This window comes from Alternaria arbusti (assembly GCF_024043155.1).
Source record: "Alternaria arbusti strain BMP 1465 chromosome Unknown scaffold_5, whole genome shotgun sequence".
Lineage (NCBI taxonomy): Eukaryota > Fungi > Ascomycota > Dothideomycetes > Pleosporales > Pleosporaceae > Alternaria > Alternaria arbusti.
The window spans coordinates 499,422-514,073 of record NW_026249945.1 but is presented as its reverse complement, the minus strand read 5'-3'; the positions used below and the strand labels follow the sequence as shown (position 1 = coordinate 514,073).

At 52.3% G+C, this 14,652-nt stretch overlaps 4 protein-coding genes across 4 annotated transcripts; 3 read left to right on the top strand and 1 right to left on the bottom strand.

Moving 5' to 3' along the window:
* Positions 1-125: 125 nt before the first annotated feature.
* On the top strand, positions 126-1,209 carry J4E86_004676 (uncharacterized protein; the record flags this gene model as incomplete). The annotated part of the gene is made up of 2 exons (XM_051445214.1): positions 126-279; positions 335-1,209. 2 exons carry the CDS (start codon positions 126-128, stop codon positions 1,207-1,209), a joined length of 1,029 nt encoding a protein of 342 aa, XP_051303311.1.
* Positions 1,210-1,417: 208 nt separating this feature from the next.
* Positions 1,418-2,979, bottom strand: J4E86_004675 (uncharacterized protein; the record flags this gene model as incomplete). The annotated part of the gene is made up of 4 exons (XM_051445213.1): positions 1,418-1,610; positions 1,673-2,632; positions 2,764-2,868; positions 2,921-2,979. 4 exons carry the CDS (start codon positions 2,977-2,979, stop codon positions 1,418-1,420), a joined length of 1,317 nt encoding a protein of 438 aa, XP_051303310.1.
* Positions 2,980-3,229: 250 nt separating this feature from the next.
* On the top strand, positions 3,230-6,230 carry J4E86_004674 (uncharacterized protein; the record flags this gene model as incomplete). Its single annotated transcript, XM_051445212.1, has 4 exons — positions 3,230-4,013; positions 4,062-4,412; positions 4,462-4,548; positions 4,597-6,230. The coding sequence occupies 4 exons, from the start codon at positions 3,230-3,232 to the stop codon at positions 6,228-6,230; spliced, it is 2,856 nt and encodes a 951-aa protein (XP_051303309.1).
* An 820-nt stretch (positions 6,231-7,050) lies between these two features.
* On the top strand, positions 7,051-8,814 carry J4E86_004673 (uncharacterized protein; the record flags this gene model as incomplete). The annotated part of the gene is made up of 3 exons (XM_051445211.1): positions 7,051-7,363; positions 7,411-7,581; positions 7,631-8,814. The coding sequence occupies 3 exons, from the start codon at positions 7,051-7,053 to the stop codon at positions 8,812-8,814; spliced, it is 1,668 nt and encodes a 555-aa protein (XP_051303308.1).
* Between the last annotated feature and the right edge of the window lie 5,838 nt (positions 8,815-14,652).

The following is a 14,652-nucleotide window of genomic DNA, read 5'->3' as shown; positions in this document are numbered from 1 at the left end:
GGCGGAGTGAGAGCGGAGCACGTGGTGCGGAGGGCCAGCGGGCAAGATCCCTGTCTGCCAAGACATCGCGATCTTGAACTTTTGGAGTTTGGAGCGACAGCGTCGATTGCAGCCATCCACACAGCATGGCCCAGCGACACATGTGCCCTTCAATGGGCGCCTTGAGGCGCTCATTAGCAGCGGATGTAGCAACACTGCCCAAGTGCTCAGCGAGGGCATTCCACAGCACCGCGAAGAGACTGGAAGAGCAACCCAGCGACGCAGCATCTCCAGCCCACCGTACGCCTTGAAGACGCTCAATGGCCCTGTCAAGTCAATGCTGATATATAGTCAGCGCCAAATACCCGCAAAGCCCGGCAAGCGACGGCTCTCAAGCAAATCACCTCGCTCCAAAATCGCCGCATCCAGCCCGGCGCACTCGCACGAGGCTCTTTCCCCAGCGGCCAAACGGCACGACGCAGTCCAGGCTCGCCTTCTCCTCAAGCCAACAAGGACGGCTTCATCCCCGAAAACAATGCCCCCGCCGATGCGCAGCCAGACGCGAACCCCCGCTTCGCCCGCAACACAGCGCGCCCAACGACGACCCGCGGCTCCACCCCTCCCCAGGGCCAGATGGTCCGCGCCCCCTCCACCCTGCGTATAACCCGCGAAAAGGTTGATGGCCCTGCTCGCGAGCCTGGCGGTCCACGAGGACCCAACCTCCGTGGGCCCAATCTACGTGGCCGAGAAGGCGGTAGACCAGGACCAGGTGGAAAAGGCCGCGCCGGTGCGGCAGGTAACAAGGGCAGCGGAGGAGGCCCTAAGAAGCGCGAGAGGAAAGCCGGCGGCGACGAAAGGATGGGCACCAAACTCGCCGACATCAGGCTTGGCGATACTGTCTCGGATAGCATGAAGCAGCAGCTCCTACGCCTGCAAAGGAAGGAGTGGGATCGCGTGACCTATGAGCCCAAGTACGCCAAGGGCAGTTTTGCGGCCAACGAGCTGATATACGCTGGACGGGAGCTGTTCAAGGGCGAGGCGCCACCAGTCAAGATTTGGGGACCTTTGGAGAGGAGGATTGGCGTCGTGGGCATGTTTGGAGCCGAGGCAACGCTGAAGGTTCGCAGAGTGCTTGATGGGGATGCGGAGCCGTTTGGGCAGGAGACACTTGAGGAGGAAGGACCAGTCGAGGTCAGCGGTGCAGAGAAGAAGCAGGCTGTTGTACAATAAAGGGCCATGGATATCTGTATTGTAGCTGTACATTTACGGACACCAAAGACACATGATAGCATACCGTGCGGTTGTCAGTTTCGTGGCATGGCACCGATTTACATGTTGTGCAGCATATTTACGTTGCTGAGACGGGCGCTATGTGTCCCGCGGGATCATTCCGCCGGCTTGCCCTATGAGGTAGTTCAATGCGACTGAGTCCCGATACCTACTTGGATACCCATACGACCTTGTACTTGAACTGGGTGGGGAAGCTCCTATCCGTGATGAGCAGCTCCTCTCCCTCTTCCACCAGGTCGACCATCTTCTTCTCTAGATTGGGTCGGGTCTGTTCCTCGAGACCTGCGAGCTGCATGTAGAGTGACTTCTCGCCTGTACGAATGGAGGGCTTCTTGAGTTGACTGGGTAGGTCAGTACACTGTAGACAGAGTTCGGGATACGAGATCAGGATTGGGGTACATACGCTTCTGGTCGCTCTGCCAGTCCCTCGATGAACTCCTGCAGCGTGATACCGGGAAGAACTTGGAGAGGACGAGCAATGTTACCAGCGCCACAGACGGGGCAGTCATCTTTCTTCTGGTGCTCAAATGTATATGTGTAGACGGAGTCATCGCCAGTATACATCATGTAGTTGTCTGTACCGGGGAAACCCATGAAAGGAGCCGTGTTTGTCGCCACCTTAAACGCTTCGTTGCAGCAACTGGCTGCTACAATGGCGTTTGTACTCGCAATGGCCGGAATGATGTTCTTAACGACACCTTGCGTCATGCTGTAGGTAACACCTTCGATTTTGAACTCCTTGGCACGAGCGGAAGCCTTGTTGAACAGCCAGGTGATGTGCTCCGGGTCGTCGGTGTCCAGAGTTATATCTTTGCGCTCCTCGTCCCAGGCGATGATATGCGCCCATTCGATACAATGTTGAGGTTGACGTGGAATAGTAGCAAGCGTGCAAAGAGGGACTGCCGCGCGAGGAGCGTGCATGTCCAGTTGGCACTCGATGCATGAGGTCATGGTTGGGAAGATGACACGTGCTTGGCCCTTGAAACCCTCTGTGCCTCCGTCTATCAATGGCTTCATCGAGTCCGGGTCATTCTCATCCACCATTCCTACGAGAGTTGCATTGATCCATCGTCTCGCTTCGATAGAATCCAGGCCGCATACGATTAGTCCGAACTGCATGTAGTAGCTCTCGTCCTTGTCCTGGATTTTGCCACAGTAGGGAGTGATTTTGACGCCTTTAACACGCTTCTCGACGAAAGCAGCAGCTGTTTCGGCCTTGTATTTTCCTACATCCGAGGCGCGGAATAAGAATTGTCGGTTCAGGTTGCTGACGTCAATGGTATCCATATCGATAACGTGAATGTCCTTGAATCCGGATAGGGCAAGATTCTTGAGGATTTCGCATCCTAGACCACCAGCTCCGCTAATTAATAATTAGTAAAGACGCGCCATGAGGGGCGGTCGTGTATTATCATCGAGTATTAGTATAAACGTACATGACACTGCAAATGGTTAGCTATGACACCCTGCGCTTCGGAAACGTGTTATTCCTACAGAACTTTGAGATTACTCAGATACTCGATAACTTGTTCGCCGACCATGAATGCTTCATCATCTGTGAATGGACCCTTGCGAGTAAGGAAGTTGTCCAGGTACTTCCTATTGCATGCTATCAGTCAAGAGCTCTGACCTTTCTCATTATCCAGCTTACCATCTCGCTCGCGGGCTGCTTGTCGATTCCGCACTCATGTTGTCGATGCTGACAGCCATCCTGTAGAAATGTGTGGAGAATAATTGTTGGCAGAGTCAAGGGCAGCAAACGGTGGTTGTAGGCATCAGAGCGTAGACGGTCTGCCAAGGCGCTAGTCTGTGGGCCCTCGCATGGGGAAGGAAACACCGATTGGGTAAGGTCCCTTGAGCGTCCGCCTTTCGCATTGATCACGAATAGAGCAGGAACAACGACTCGCGTTTCCGTTGGATTGGTGCGGGTATACACGCCTGAATACCTTTTCTAAACGCCATGGCCGACTTCCTCACGGCCGTATCCACCAGGAAAGTCAAAAAGGAAGAATCTCTCATTCAGGAAGTCAAGAGCTTGAGCATACAAGAAGATGTAGGCTCCATCAACTCCACAGAATCAGCGCTTGAGGCACTCAAGAACCAGCCCAGCCGCAACACCGTAAATGCCGTTTTGAGCTATCTTACCACGGAAGGATTCAGCCTCCTACTACCAGAACCACTAAACGCAAGCATCGCGCATCAACTCATCAACGACACCATCCCGAACTACTGGGGAACTATCAAGGACGCCGACGAAGTTCTAAAGCTCGAGAAGATACTCCGAAACCCAACATGTCTTGGACATCTTAACACGAGGCTTCGTTCGCTTGTTCAGGACAGTCACCAGAAGAAGGCACCCGGTGAAGCGCGAAACACAGCTGAGCACATTGCGGACGCTCTCCAAGTCTTAAGTCTGGTGTTGAGCCGCGACGAAACATGCCATCTCGTGTTGCAAGACGTTCTAGCTTTTGGAAAATCCCCGACACAAAGAAAGCTCATCTGGAGAGAGTACATCACGCAGGTTGCTTCCGGTCGATTATTGTCAATGGCAGCGGAGGCCGAAGATGTGCTCAAGAAGAGTGATGAGGCTCACCAAGACACGAGTTGGGTCGCGGATGGCAAGCAGTATGCAGCGTGGCTGGGACGCAACATCGCCGTCTCGCTCGAGCGCAACTCAAACAACGAGGAGTATCTTGTCGCCATTGTTGAGTTGTGTTCGAAATCGCTAGGATTGGGTTACACCGGTACGTCAGAATTCTGTTGGGATCCGTTGCTACATACTGACAATACAGATCATATCATAAACGCCCTTGTTCCGACATTGATTAGTAGCGGGGCCATTGAGCGCCTGACCAGCCTATTATCCCAGATGAAAACGTTTGAGCAAAGGAAGTATCTGAACGCTATAGTCGCATTCGTGGCCAAGAAGTATTTCTCCACGGATATTATTAGTAAAGAGGACGCCCCCGTTGCTACCTCTGTCAACATATCATCTGCCGCCGCTCTGTTTCACATGCTCATCAAGGACAATGACGTCCTAAAAGAGCAGCTCGTGACATCACTTACGCGGTCAACGGTTCCTGCGCTTGATGACTCCCTATCAGCCAGGCGAAGTGTTCTAGCTGCTTTTGCCAAAGACGAGGGTCCGTGATCATCATACGCCCATTGACAGTCAAGACTGACGATACTTAGACAAGCTATATACTCTTCTGGAGGGTCTCATAAAGATGTTTGGCGATTCAGTATACATCAGACACACGCCTGTGGTGCAACAGGAAGGTATTTCGTATTTGCACTCTACCGCTATACCTCACTAATATACTCCAGCTCTTTCTCAGACCTTGGCCATATGCAGTGGCTATGTAAAGCGTTCCCAGCCAATGTTCCTCACCATGATGGCAAAGTCGACCCATCACGTCAATGGCATGTCAAATCGCATAGGAGCGGCATCTACAAGGGCTCGTTTTCTAGGTATCGCAGTTGGTGTGGCCATCTCAAAGATGGTGGACAGACCGGAACTTCAGCTCAAGTTCGAGTTGGAGGGTAGCGAAGCAGAAGAAGCAAGCTGGTATCAACGCCTTACTGAGGTCGACGATAAGATTGGAGAAGTCACGAATCTTGCGACTAAACAGGATACTGTGGCAAAAACGAAGAAAGTCCAATCGAAGCCCAAGCCGCCTCCCAAGGTATCCAAAGCTTCTGGTATTACCGAGATACAAGGCCCAAGGGTTGTGGGAATCTTGTCCGACTCCGAGGATGAGGATGCAGATCTGATGGTGTACGAAAAGCCAGACTCCGATCCAGAGGACGATACAGACGATGCAACGGCTATAAATCGTAACAAGCCCACCGCGCCCGTCTACATCCGAGACCTGATAGCAGGGCTGCGTGATCAAGAAAACTACGATCGCCACGAGCTCGCTTTAGCCACAGCAGCATCATTGATTCGCCGAAAAGCGAACTTTGGAACTGAAGTCATCGATCATCTCGAAGAACTAGCCACTTTGCTTACGGGATTGCAAGACAACTCGGAGCTTGAAGGTTTCGCGCAGCAACGGCAACAAGCCTTGATTGCTGTTCTTCTCGCGAAACCGGCACAGATGGCACAATGGTTCGCTCGATCCTTCTTCTCGGGCGACTACAGTCTACAGCAACGCATCGCCATGCTCACGACTCTCGGCCTCGGCGCGCGTGAGTTGGCGGGCATGAAGGACACGTCGATCGACGATTTGGTGCCTGCAAAGCCGGGCTTTCCTAGCAAACAGCTTCCGCCACACCTTCACAAGATGTACGCCGAGGATAACAAGGCACCCTCAGTAGCCAAGATCTCAAGCAGCATGGTGCGTGAGATGCTATCGCCTATGGCTAGTCAAGCAGCCGATCAGCTCAGCGGCCCGAACATACTCAAAGTCCGAACTTTCTCCTCGCGCATGGAAGTCGAGAAGAAGCGACACAAGCCAATACCCAACGCGCTTGCGCAAATTGTGGCAGATAACTTCTTCTTCCCACTCACGGGTCGTTGGTGGCTGCAGATTCGCGCGAACAACGACTCGATATATGCGTCTACTCACCTTCTCCCACCCTTTCTACAGACTCTGTCGTTGTTGCTCAACGCGTCCGGCCCGAACACGCTCGCGTTGCCGCAGATGACGCGAGAGTATTGGGATCTGCTACTGTCGGTGCGCGGGCTGGCGAGTAAGGACAAGAATATCCTGAACGCGGTTTTATTCGGCTTCTTCATGTTGTTGGAGACGAACGAGAACAAGGAGCGAGTGGCTACGGAGCAAGGCAAGGAGCTTATGGAGACGCAGGCCTGGGTGAGGATGGTATTCGAGGGTCTAGGAGCGGGGAGCGAGGAGGACGAGAGGGTGCGCGTGTTGGCTGCTGGCGTGGTGGTTCGTTGCCAGGAGGTGATTGAGAAGTATCAGAGGAGGTTGGCGGGTGAACTGATGAATTATTAGCGCGTAGGTAAAGTTGGTCAAATACTAGCTGTGAGCTGCGACTCTGAGCGACCGACGAGGTGAAACCTGAAAATTTCAAAATTTCAGCCAGACTGCTACCTGGGCTCAGGATGGTGACCGAACGTTATATATACGTAGGGAAGAAAGATACATCGTCTTGGGAACTTTTGACTTGACGCGATACAATACCATGTATGCAGCAAAGTGTTGCAAATATCTTCTTCCTCAAGACACTGCATAGAGCAATGTCATCAATGAAAAAGCAACACAGATGTGTGACCAGCAAAAATTGCCCCGCCGAGATTCCCGAAGGAAGCTCGTGAGAGCCCAGTACCGCGTTGTGCAATGCAGACCAGGCGCTCAGATTAACCCAATCTTTGAGCTGGGTAATCGCAAGAAGGTAAGTATGCAGGATTATCATGGGAAACCGAACAGAATAAATAGACAGTAAGACTTGGCACACTAAAGGTCACGTGAAGGGGCACAGACGCTTTGAAGAGCTTTATGGACGCTATATGCTCGCTTAACGGCTAGACTCCGGGCGCTGGGTGGGCTGCCGTCCGAGCTGTGAAGTTCTCTCACCTTGATCTTCTTCACTGCTTGTCATTGCATGCCATGACAGGCATGTTCCAGAGAAAGGTAAGTTCAGCGCTCTCAATTTATTCACACCCTTTCCTATGATGATCCAAAACAACCTTAGAACCGTTGCGAATGACGCCCTCGGGCGGTTGACTTCACCATACCCTTTACTGAACCACTCTCTATTGCAATTCATTACAAAGCATTGTCAGCGACTTGTAGCTAACAAGACAAAGGAACCATGAGCCGCCCAGTCCTCAACTTTCTCCGCCCATACCTTCATCAGGCTAGTCGCTCCGTTAAACCGGAACATGCTCGAGCGTACCTCGCTATTCAGCGGCGCTTTGCTCAGAGCCTAGCCGCCGATGCGTACACAGGCCCGCATGACGTCGAGAAGCAGAAGCGCCTGGAGCACTTGGGCAAGGTAAAGCCGTTGGGCGACTACCACCCCAGGTTGGTTCACGCTGCGGATGCTCAGAACTTGTCGATACGCGACTTCAACGCCAAGTACGATGGCATCCAGGAGACGAAGGAGGACCTCGTGTCTGTGTTTGGTAGGGTGCACCACCCATGAGCACCAGTCTGGTTCTGACAATGTCAGGAAGGGTGCGCTCAGTGCGGCTGCTCGGCTCCAAGTTGATGTTCCTCGATATCGAACGCGACACCCAGCGATTGCAGGTCATGGTGGAGCTCAAGAAGCTCACGCCGCAAGATAACTTGGAAGAGAACTTCAAGAGTTTCAAGAAAGTCGCCAGAATTGGCGATTGGGTGTGTAAGTAGATAAATTATTTAGCTTCAGTTCAGACTCTGATTCCGTATAGCTATCAAAGGCAACCCTACGAAGACATCTACTGGACAACTCTCTGTCCTTGCTCTTGATGTACCTCAAATCCTCGCGCCATGCCTTCACCACCTCCCAGAGAGGATTGACGATGCCGAGACACTTGCCCGACGACCGCACATCCACGCGCTCACGAGCGACGAGCCTGGCGATGTTCTTCGATTGCGAGCGCTAATCTACGACTATGTGCGCACATACTTTATACAAAGTGGGTTTCTGGAAGTGGAGACTCCCATGTTCGACGTCAACGCTGGAGGTGCTATTGCGCGACCCTTCGAGACTGTCGCAAATGAAGTGTCCAACACCCCTGTACGGCTTAGGATAGCACCTGAGCTCAACCTCAAGCGGTTGATTGTTGGGGGGCAAGATAAGATCTTCGAGATCGGACGCGCCTTCAGAAATGAAGGCGTCGACAACACGCACAACCCAGAGTTCTCGACTTGCGAGTTCTACGAAGTTGGCGCGACCCTACCCACTGTCGTCGCTAGGACGGAGCAACTGGTACACGGACTCCATACTGCGATCGAGTCGCTAAGGCCGACGTACTTCCCCACCCTAGCGCCGCCGGAAGATATCGACTTCGCACAGCCCTTCGCTCAGCTTCCCTTCATACCCACCATCGAGCAAGCCTGTAGTCGCAAGCTGCCTGATCTGTTATCACCGAAGGCTTCCAATGAGCTGCTTCAGCTATTCGACGACCTTGACCTCACGGTTCCGCCCAACCCCACACTTCCACGTCTTCTCGACACCCTTGCTGAGATATACATCGAGCCGCTCTGCAAGAATCCCACTTTCATCACGCAGCATCCTGAAGCGCTCTCTCCACTCTCAAAGTCGTATCTTGACGAAGCTACTGGACAACGCGTTGCATCTCGCGTGGAAATGTTTATCCATGGCCGCGAATACGTCAACGCATACGAAGAGGAAAATTCTCCGTTTGAACAGCGTCGCAAGTTCATGCAGCAGCGTGATTTTCACCCCGAGGGTGAAGGCGCTATTGACGAAAGTTATCTCGAGGCGCTGGAGTGGGGTATGCCTCCCACTGGTGGCTGGGGTTGTGGGTTGGATAGATTGGTCATGCTGTTCGCTAGTAAGAAGAGGATAGCAGACGTTCTGCCTTTCGGTACATTGCGAAACGTTGTTAGCATTTCCAAGACGAAGTGAAGGGCTTCGCTCTTCAATAGAGGAACTATTCGTGCAGCTCTCTCCCACCACTGAGATGACAGGAATCGTGACGCTTGCCGCCTGCCGCTTACATTCTGCTATGCTCTTCTTGGTAGACTGTGTGCAATTTGATGTGTGTCTACACTTGTATATTATAATGTATTTGATATAACGTTACTCTTTTGCAGGTGTCTGATGCGAGACCAATTGTTCAGCTTCGCAATTTGGGAGCCTGGTACGCTTAGACCCGAACATAGGGCACACGCAACCCACGCGTACCCACAATCGCACATCGTCCCACGCCATTGAACAATTCGATGTATGCAGGAAACTCCCAAGGATTGTGTCGTGGTGCTCCATCGTTACAGTGGTTGAGGGACGCCCTCAACTATAGCCAGCCGCCGTCAGCATGGCTTGAGGCGTTGTTTCAGGCGCCCAGCAGCCCGCGGCTGCAGTCAACAGGCACCCGCTCCTTCAGACGCTCGCCCTTTACGCTTGCCTCACAAACTTCGCGTAGTCTGCTACTTACAAAGTCATGTTCTGCTTCTGTTGATCATTCTCATTGAGATCTTCCCCCAAGGTTCCCGTTTTCTGGGGTAATGCGTGTTGCGCATAGCGCGTACTGTACAACAACGCCCCGTGTTGATTAACATGTTTTGGGATGGGGCGAAATCTTGCAGATCTTCCTATACTTGAAGACGTCAGCCCTACTCCTACTGCGCTGCCCGTCCCAAGACGTCAGCTTAGCAGGAAATACCATGTCGTCGCCGATTCCTAATCCCCAGTGGCAGGGCTGGGAGACACATCGGCGCGAACAGTCGCCGCCGCAACAGCCAGTGTACCCATACAACCGATACTCGCAGGCCTCTTCGCCCAACCACTCATACTATGGACACTATGCACCTGCGCCAGGATCATATATTCAACCACACTACAGCGAAAATGCGCCAGTGCCTTTCATCGCAGAGCTACCAGCGCCCTTGCCTCCAGCTCCACCAACCACGACGTCTGAGGAGCAATTGAAGCAAGATGAGCTGCTCGCGCATAGGATGCAGCAGTTGGAGGTGGAAGGGGTTCGAAAGAGATCGCTTAGTGCAGTAAGCCAACATGAACGCCCTGCCAGTATGATGCCGCCCAGCTCCCAGCGTCTGTCACCACTCCTACATCAACAGCGATCGGCGCAAGCTTTGCGGTTACATTCAAAAAGCGTTTCATCCTTCGTCGACCAGAGACCAGTAAGCATGGCGCCAGTGACCACCCAGCTTGCGCCTCTACCTTTGGCTCATCAACGCTCTGCACAATCGCTTCGACCTCATTCGAGAAGTGTCGGAGCGGCCGCCGAACCATGGAGTCCTGGATCGTTCGAACAAGCGCGAGATCCAAATCTATTCAGCACCTTACCGGAAGTGGTTGTAGAGCAGCATCCGGATAAAGATCTCGAGTCACCGCTTGAGAATTTACCAATTCCAGTCTTGCTGGATCAACAGCCCATGGAACGGCTACAACAGCCTATTAGAAGCCCATCAGTCGCACTAGAATCAATGTCGTTGCCAGGGTATCTCGAACAGTACCGTCAAGCACCGTATCCGCCTCAGTGGAACCTTGCACCCGTTGTTTCTACACTGCATGCTTACCAGGAAAGCAAACGGTCATCCGGGTCCAGCTGGCTGGACACGCCAGAGTCGTGTGCATGGCGAACAATACGCCCCTCTGAACATGCACGTAATCCTGTTCCACCGGCGTTCACATTCAAGTTCAAAAGCACGACTAGCAACTTCCGTAGTCCCAAGTTCTCGTGGACAATGGCATGCCCCGAAGAGCCGACAGAGTCAGGAAAGAAGGTATCGAAATCACAGCAGACCGCATGGTCTTACGAACTGAAGCTGGACCCCAGGACCAATTTACGAAAGTCGGAAGTCTTACTCCAAGGTGGCCCAAACGCAAGATCCATTCTGACAACTTATGTGCATGCGCTCAATTACGACTCACTACGCTTCATCGGTCCAGACGGACGTGCATACATGTGGGTCACAAGCACCAAGGTTTCCTCCATCCACGGTTCACGCTACGACACGCTGAGACATGCGCTCTTCGCCGCGATAGGGAACAATCCTGATCCGCTGTATGGTGGTATCGTGGCAGATCACTGCTTCTTGGATGGACATGTCGATGCAAGCGGAGGTTATGCCCCTGATGAATCTGTCTACATACGTCAGACGACTGTGGACCCGGCACTTGTCGTAGCGACGTTGCAGGTGATGAAAGAATGGGAAAAGCATACACTCAGACAAGAGAAAAGGAAGAATTACAAAGCCTTTTCTGCAGCTGAAGAGGAAGCCCGGAGATGTGAACTTGGAGCCTCTAGCTATTGGCAAACATGAAAGGTCTTACAACACCAGGCGCGCAAGGCCAAGCTTAAATCCTCAACACCTGGTATCAAATTGGTGGAGATTCGCTGAGAAGTTACCGCGACGCGTCAGTGTAGGAAGACTTTCCCAGCCATGTGCTTGGCTCCAGCCTCGTATTGCAATTCATCTGCGCTGGCGTGTAAATACCTCGCACTGCCTTGTTGAGCGGCGTACGAATATGGCTGCCTCGAACTGAAAGCTGCAACAGGATGTGAAAGGAAACACTGGCGCTACCGTGTCTATTCTGCTACCTCACAAGATATTCACGAGCCCGGCTGAGGACGGTTTGAACATGTGGCTCGATGCGCGCGTTCGTGTTAATGTCTTTGCCGAGAGCTTCTTCAAAAGGGTTTGCACTGCGGATGCGGAGCCCTCCGGCCGAAAGGCGACCGTCCAGGCTGGTTTTCGAGCATGGAAATTGATTGCGCATCAAAATATCTTTGATTTGCTTGTATCTAGACTTCAGTTTGTCATCTGCACCAAGACAGCTCAAGAGTATCGCAAGACAATGTGGTGGTACTGATAACAACAACCCTGATATTTTACACAATGCATTTTGAAGACTACACAACGTATATGGTCAATGGAAGTATACGAGATCCTCCTATGTCTTCATATATTCCTTTATCACCCTACGAGACTCGAGAGCTTGCTTGGCCTTCAGACGCCATCAGCACCCTTGCGAACAGAGTACCGTCCTGCACCTGATCCCGTTGATCACTGAAAGCAGGATCTCGAATTTAGCCCCGCGCTGACATCCCGTTACATAAGCCAAATTCCATACCATGAGTTCTTCGGCTGCGCCTCGACATGCAAGCGCCTCTGGTAGACGGCTAACTCCTCCTCGGATTGAAGAACTTTACTTAACTTCGACCTTTGAGTCACTTACACCTTTACGTCAATATACCTCTGCATCCGTTATCGAGGAGACAGAGAATGGAAATGACTACCTCGATGTCTTTGCAGAAGTTACTGACGCCGACGAAGTCTTTGCCGAGCAGTGGGAATCTGGAGCAACCGAGCAGTCTACAACGCCTCCGCTGAAGCGTATCGATTCCTTCGATTTCGTTGCAGGAGGAGTCAATGAGCCATCATCGGTAGCAAAGACCCGGACAATGTCGACCATTGCTACATTGGAGCCAGTCAAAGAAGACAAGCAGCCGGCCTGCGCTTCTTATTGCAGGGCTCCTGCGTATGTGGAGCTGCTCTTCGATGCAGAGACTCCATATGCCAGCGACGAAGATCTAGCCAACCGCAGTATGTTTACTACTGGCTCTTTGCCTGAGATAGCGACGTATCCGCTGATACATCATCAACAACGTTTGCTAACTCCAGATCTTCTCGATACCAGTGATCTAAAACTTCAACCGTCCCTGGCAGTCCATGAATCACACGATCATGTATCGCTGGCTCCCGGCTTCAACACTTCCCCGATCTTTCGCGAAGACCGATATACCATGCCTGAGCTTCCATGTAGCCGTCCAGGCCGGTCTTTGACGCACCCATCCCTGTCGGCTACGGAGGGAGATGTAGCTACTCAGGAGCGCTGGCAACTCGAGCACGACCCCGTGCTCCGATATGCTACTAGTCGTTCATTTCTTCCGGGACGAGACTCTCTTCGCAACATCACCACCTGCTCCTTAGCTGTCGAATACGACCACGATATCGAAGACCTCTATCGCGCAACTGCTTGCTTCCTTGGCGATTGCCATGATGGCGAGTGTACCTGTTTGGACAACAAGAGAGGTACTCGTTGTGTGCCAGGAGAAGATTTCGTTCTCGCAGACAAGTATGATGACTTCAATTTGTCGTTGAGATATCCCACAGCAAAAGACATCTTTGAGCTCATAGATGAGCTTGTCGATGTGAACATGTTCGACATGGAAGATAGCTCTTGCAACAGCACGGAAGAACCACCGGTCCTTTCAGACAGCTCGCTTACCACTTCACCAGATATAGACGCCTTTGTCGCATGCGGCCCGCTGCTGTACTCACCTACTTTGGATGATGTCTCAGATATGTGTGACAGCGACAATGTCTCAGAGACATCGGAGACAAACGACAACCCAGGTTTGTCACCACCTCGGCACTCTGAAATAGCATATGTCGATGCTGAAACGCAAAAATGCGTCGCGTATACCGCTTTGAACCAATTGTTATCGATGCAAGAAGACCGACCGTGTCCGGTGATCCACCGAGACATCCCCGATGATAAGGAATACGACTCAGCTGAGCTGAATGCACACAGCGGGCTCAATCTAGAAGATCAAGGCCGCAAGTCCCGGCTATCTCTACGAGATGACCCTTGTCCGAGCAGATTCTGGTCTGATTTCACATCAGGTATTGGCCAACCACCAGCACCGCCACAGCCCAATCTTCAAAGCCAGTTAGCTGTGCGCCAACAGTGTCTACCGTTTGGTCTGTACTCCAGCAATCTGTCTCATCATCAACGTCGCTTTCCACGGCTGACACTTGCTACTCAGCTCGTGCCTGCATCTGAGCCTTTGTCCAAGGTCGACGAGGAACAGTTGTCTTGGCCCAGCACGTCTTCCTCAGAAGACTCTATCGGCTTTGCTGATTACCGGGGGTTTGCGAAACCCCTAGAAGAGCGCCAACAAGGGTTATCAGATGACGAAAACGAAGAAGGAGGGACCTACGTTGAGCATGGCTTAGAGGCGCCAATGATGCCGAGCTCACCTCCACACCTCACATGCGAGGATATGTTCACTGATGTTGTTTGGGACAGCGCACCAGATCTCACACTCACTCAGCCCCATTGCGAACCACACGCAGCAGCTACAACAACCTCGCGTATACCTTCAGCCTCACTTCTCGAAGCGTTCGAGACTGAAGTTCATACTTGTCTCACGTTCATCTTCAGCTGCATGAACGATGGACGCTATGATGAGCTACCACTTTTGTGCAATGACCTTCACTGGACCTTGTGCGCTCTCGCGCATGATTATCCAGCTATGGCAGTATTGGACAGCCTAGGAGCAGCTGTAGAGATCCTAGCTGAGCGCATAATAGCCTCAACGCCTGCTTCATAACTTGACACCCTAGAGCGTACGTTGACCTTAGATTACTTACTTTGCATATTTTAATCTTAATGTAAGCAGCAGAACTGCTAGGAGTTTCCTTGAACGAGATGGATGCGGACGACAGACAGAATGAAGCTGATGTAGGTGCTAAGAGTAGACAATCTGAGCGCCGCCCACCTTCAGTGAATCTTATCAAGTCAACCGTTACTGCCTCTTTTGTGATCAATAAGGACTGCAAAGTTGGAGAAGTATCTGTGCCCCGTGTGTTCGGCATGCTGCAACGGGAGTGACTGTTCTCCGAAATTAGCGAGTGTGCTGTAGCCTCAGGCTGTTGCTTCTGCCTCTTGTGGGGACACCGGACCCGTCGTCATCGCTACCAGCCCAAGTCC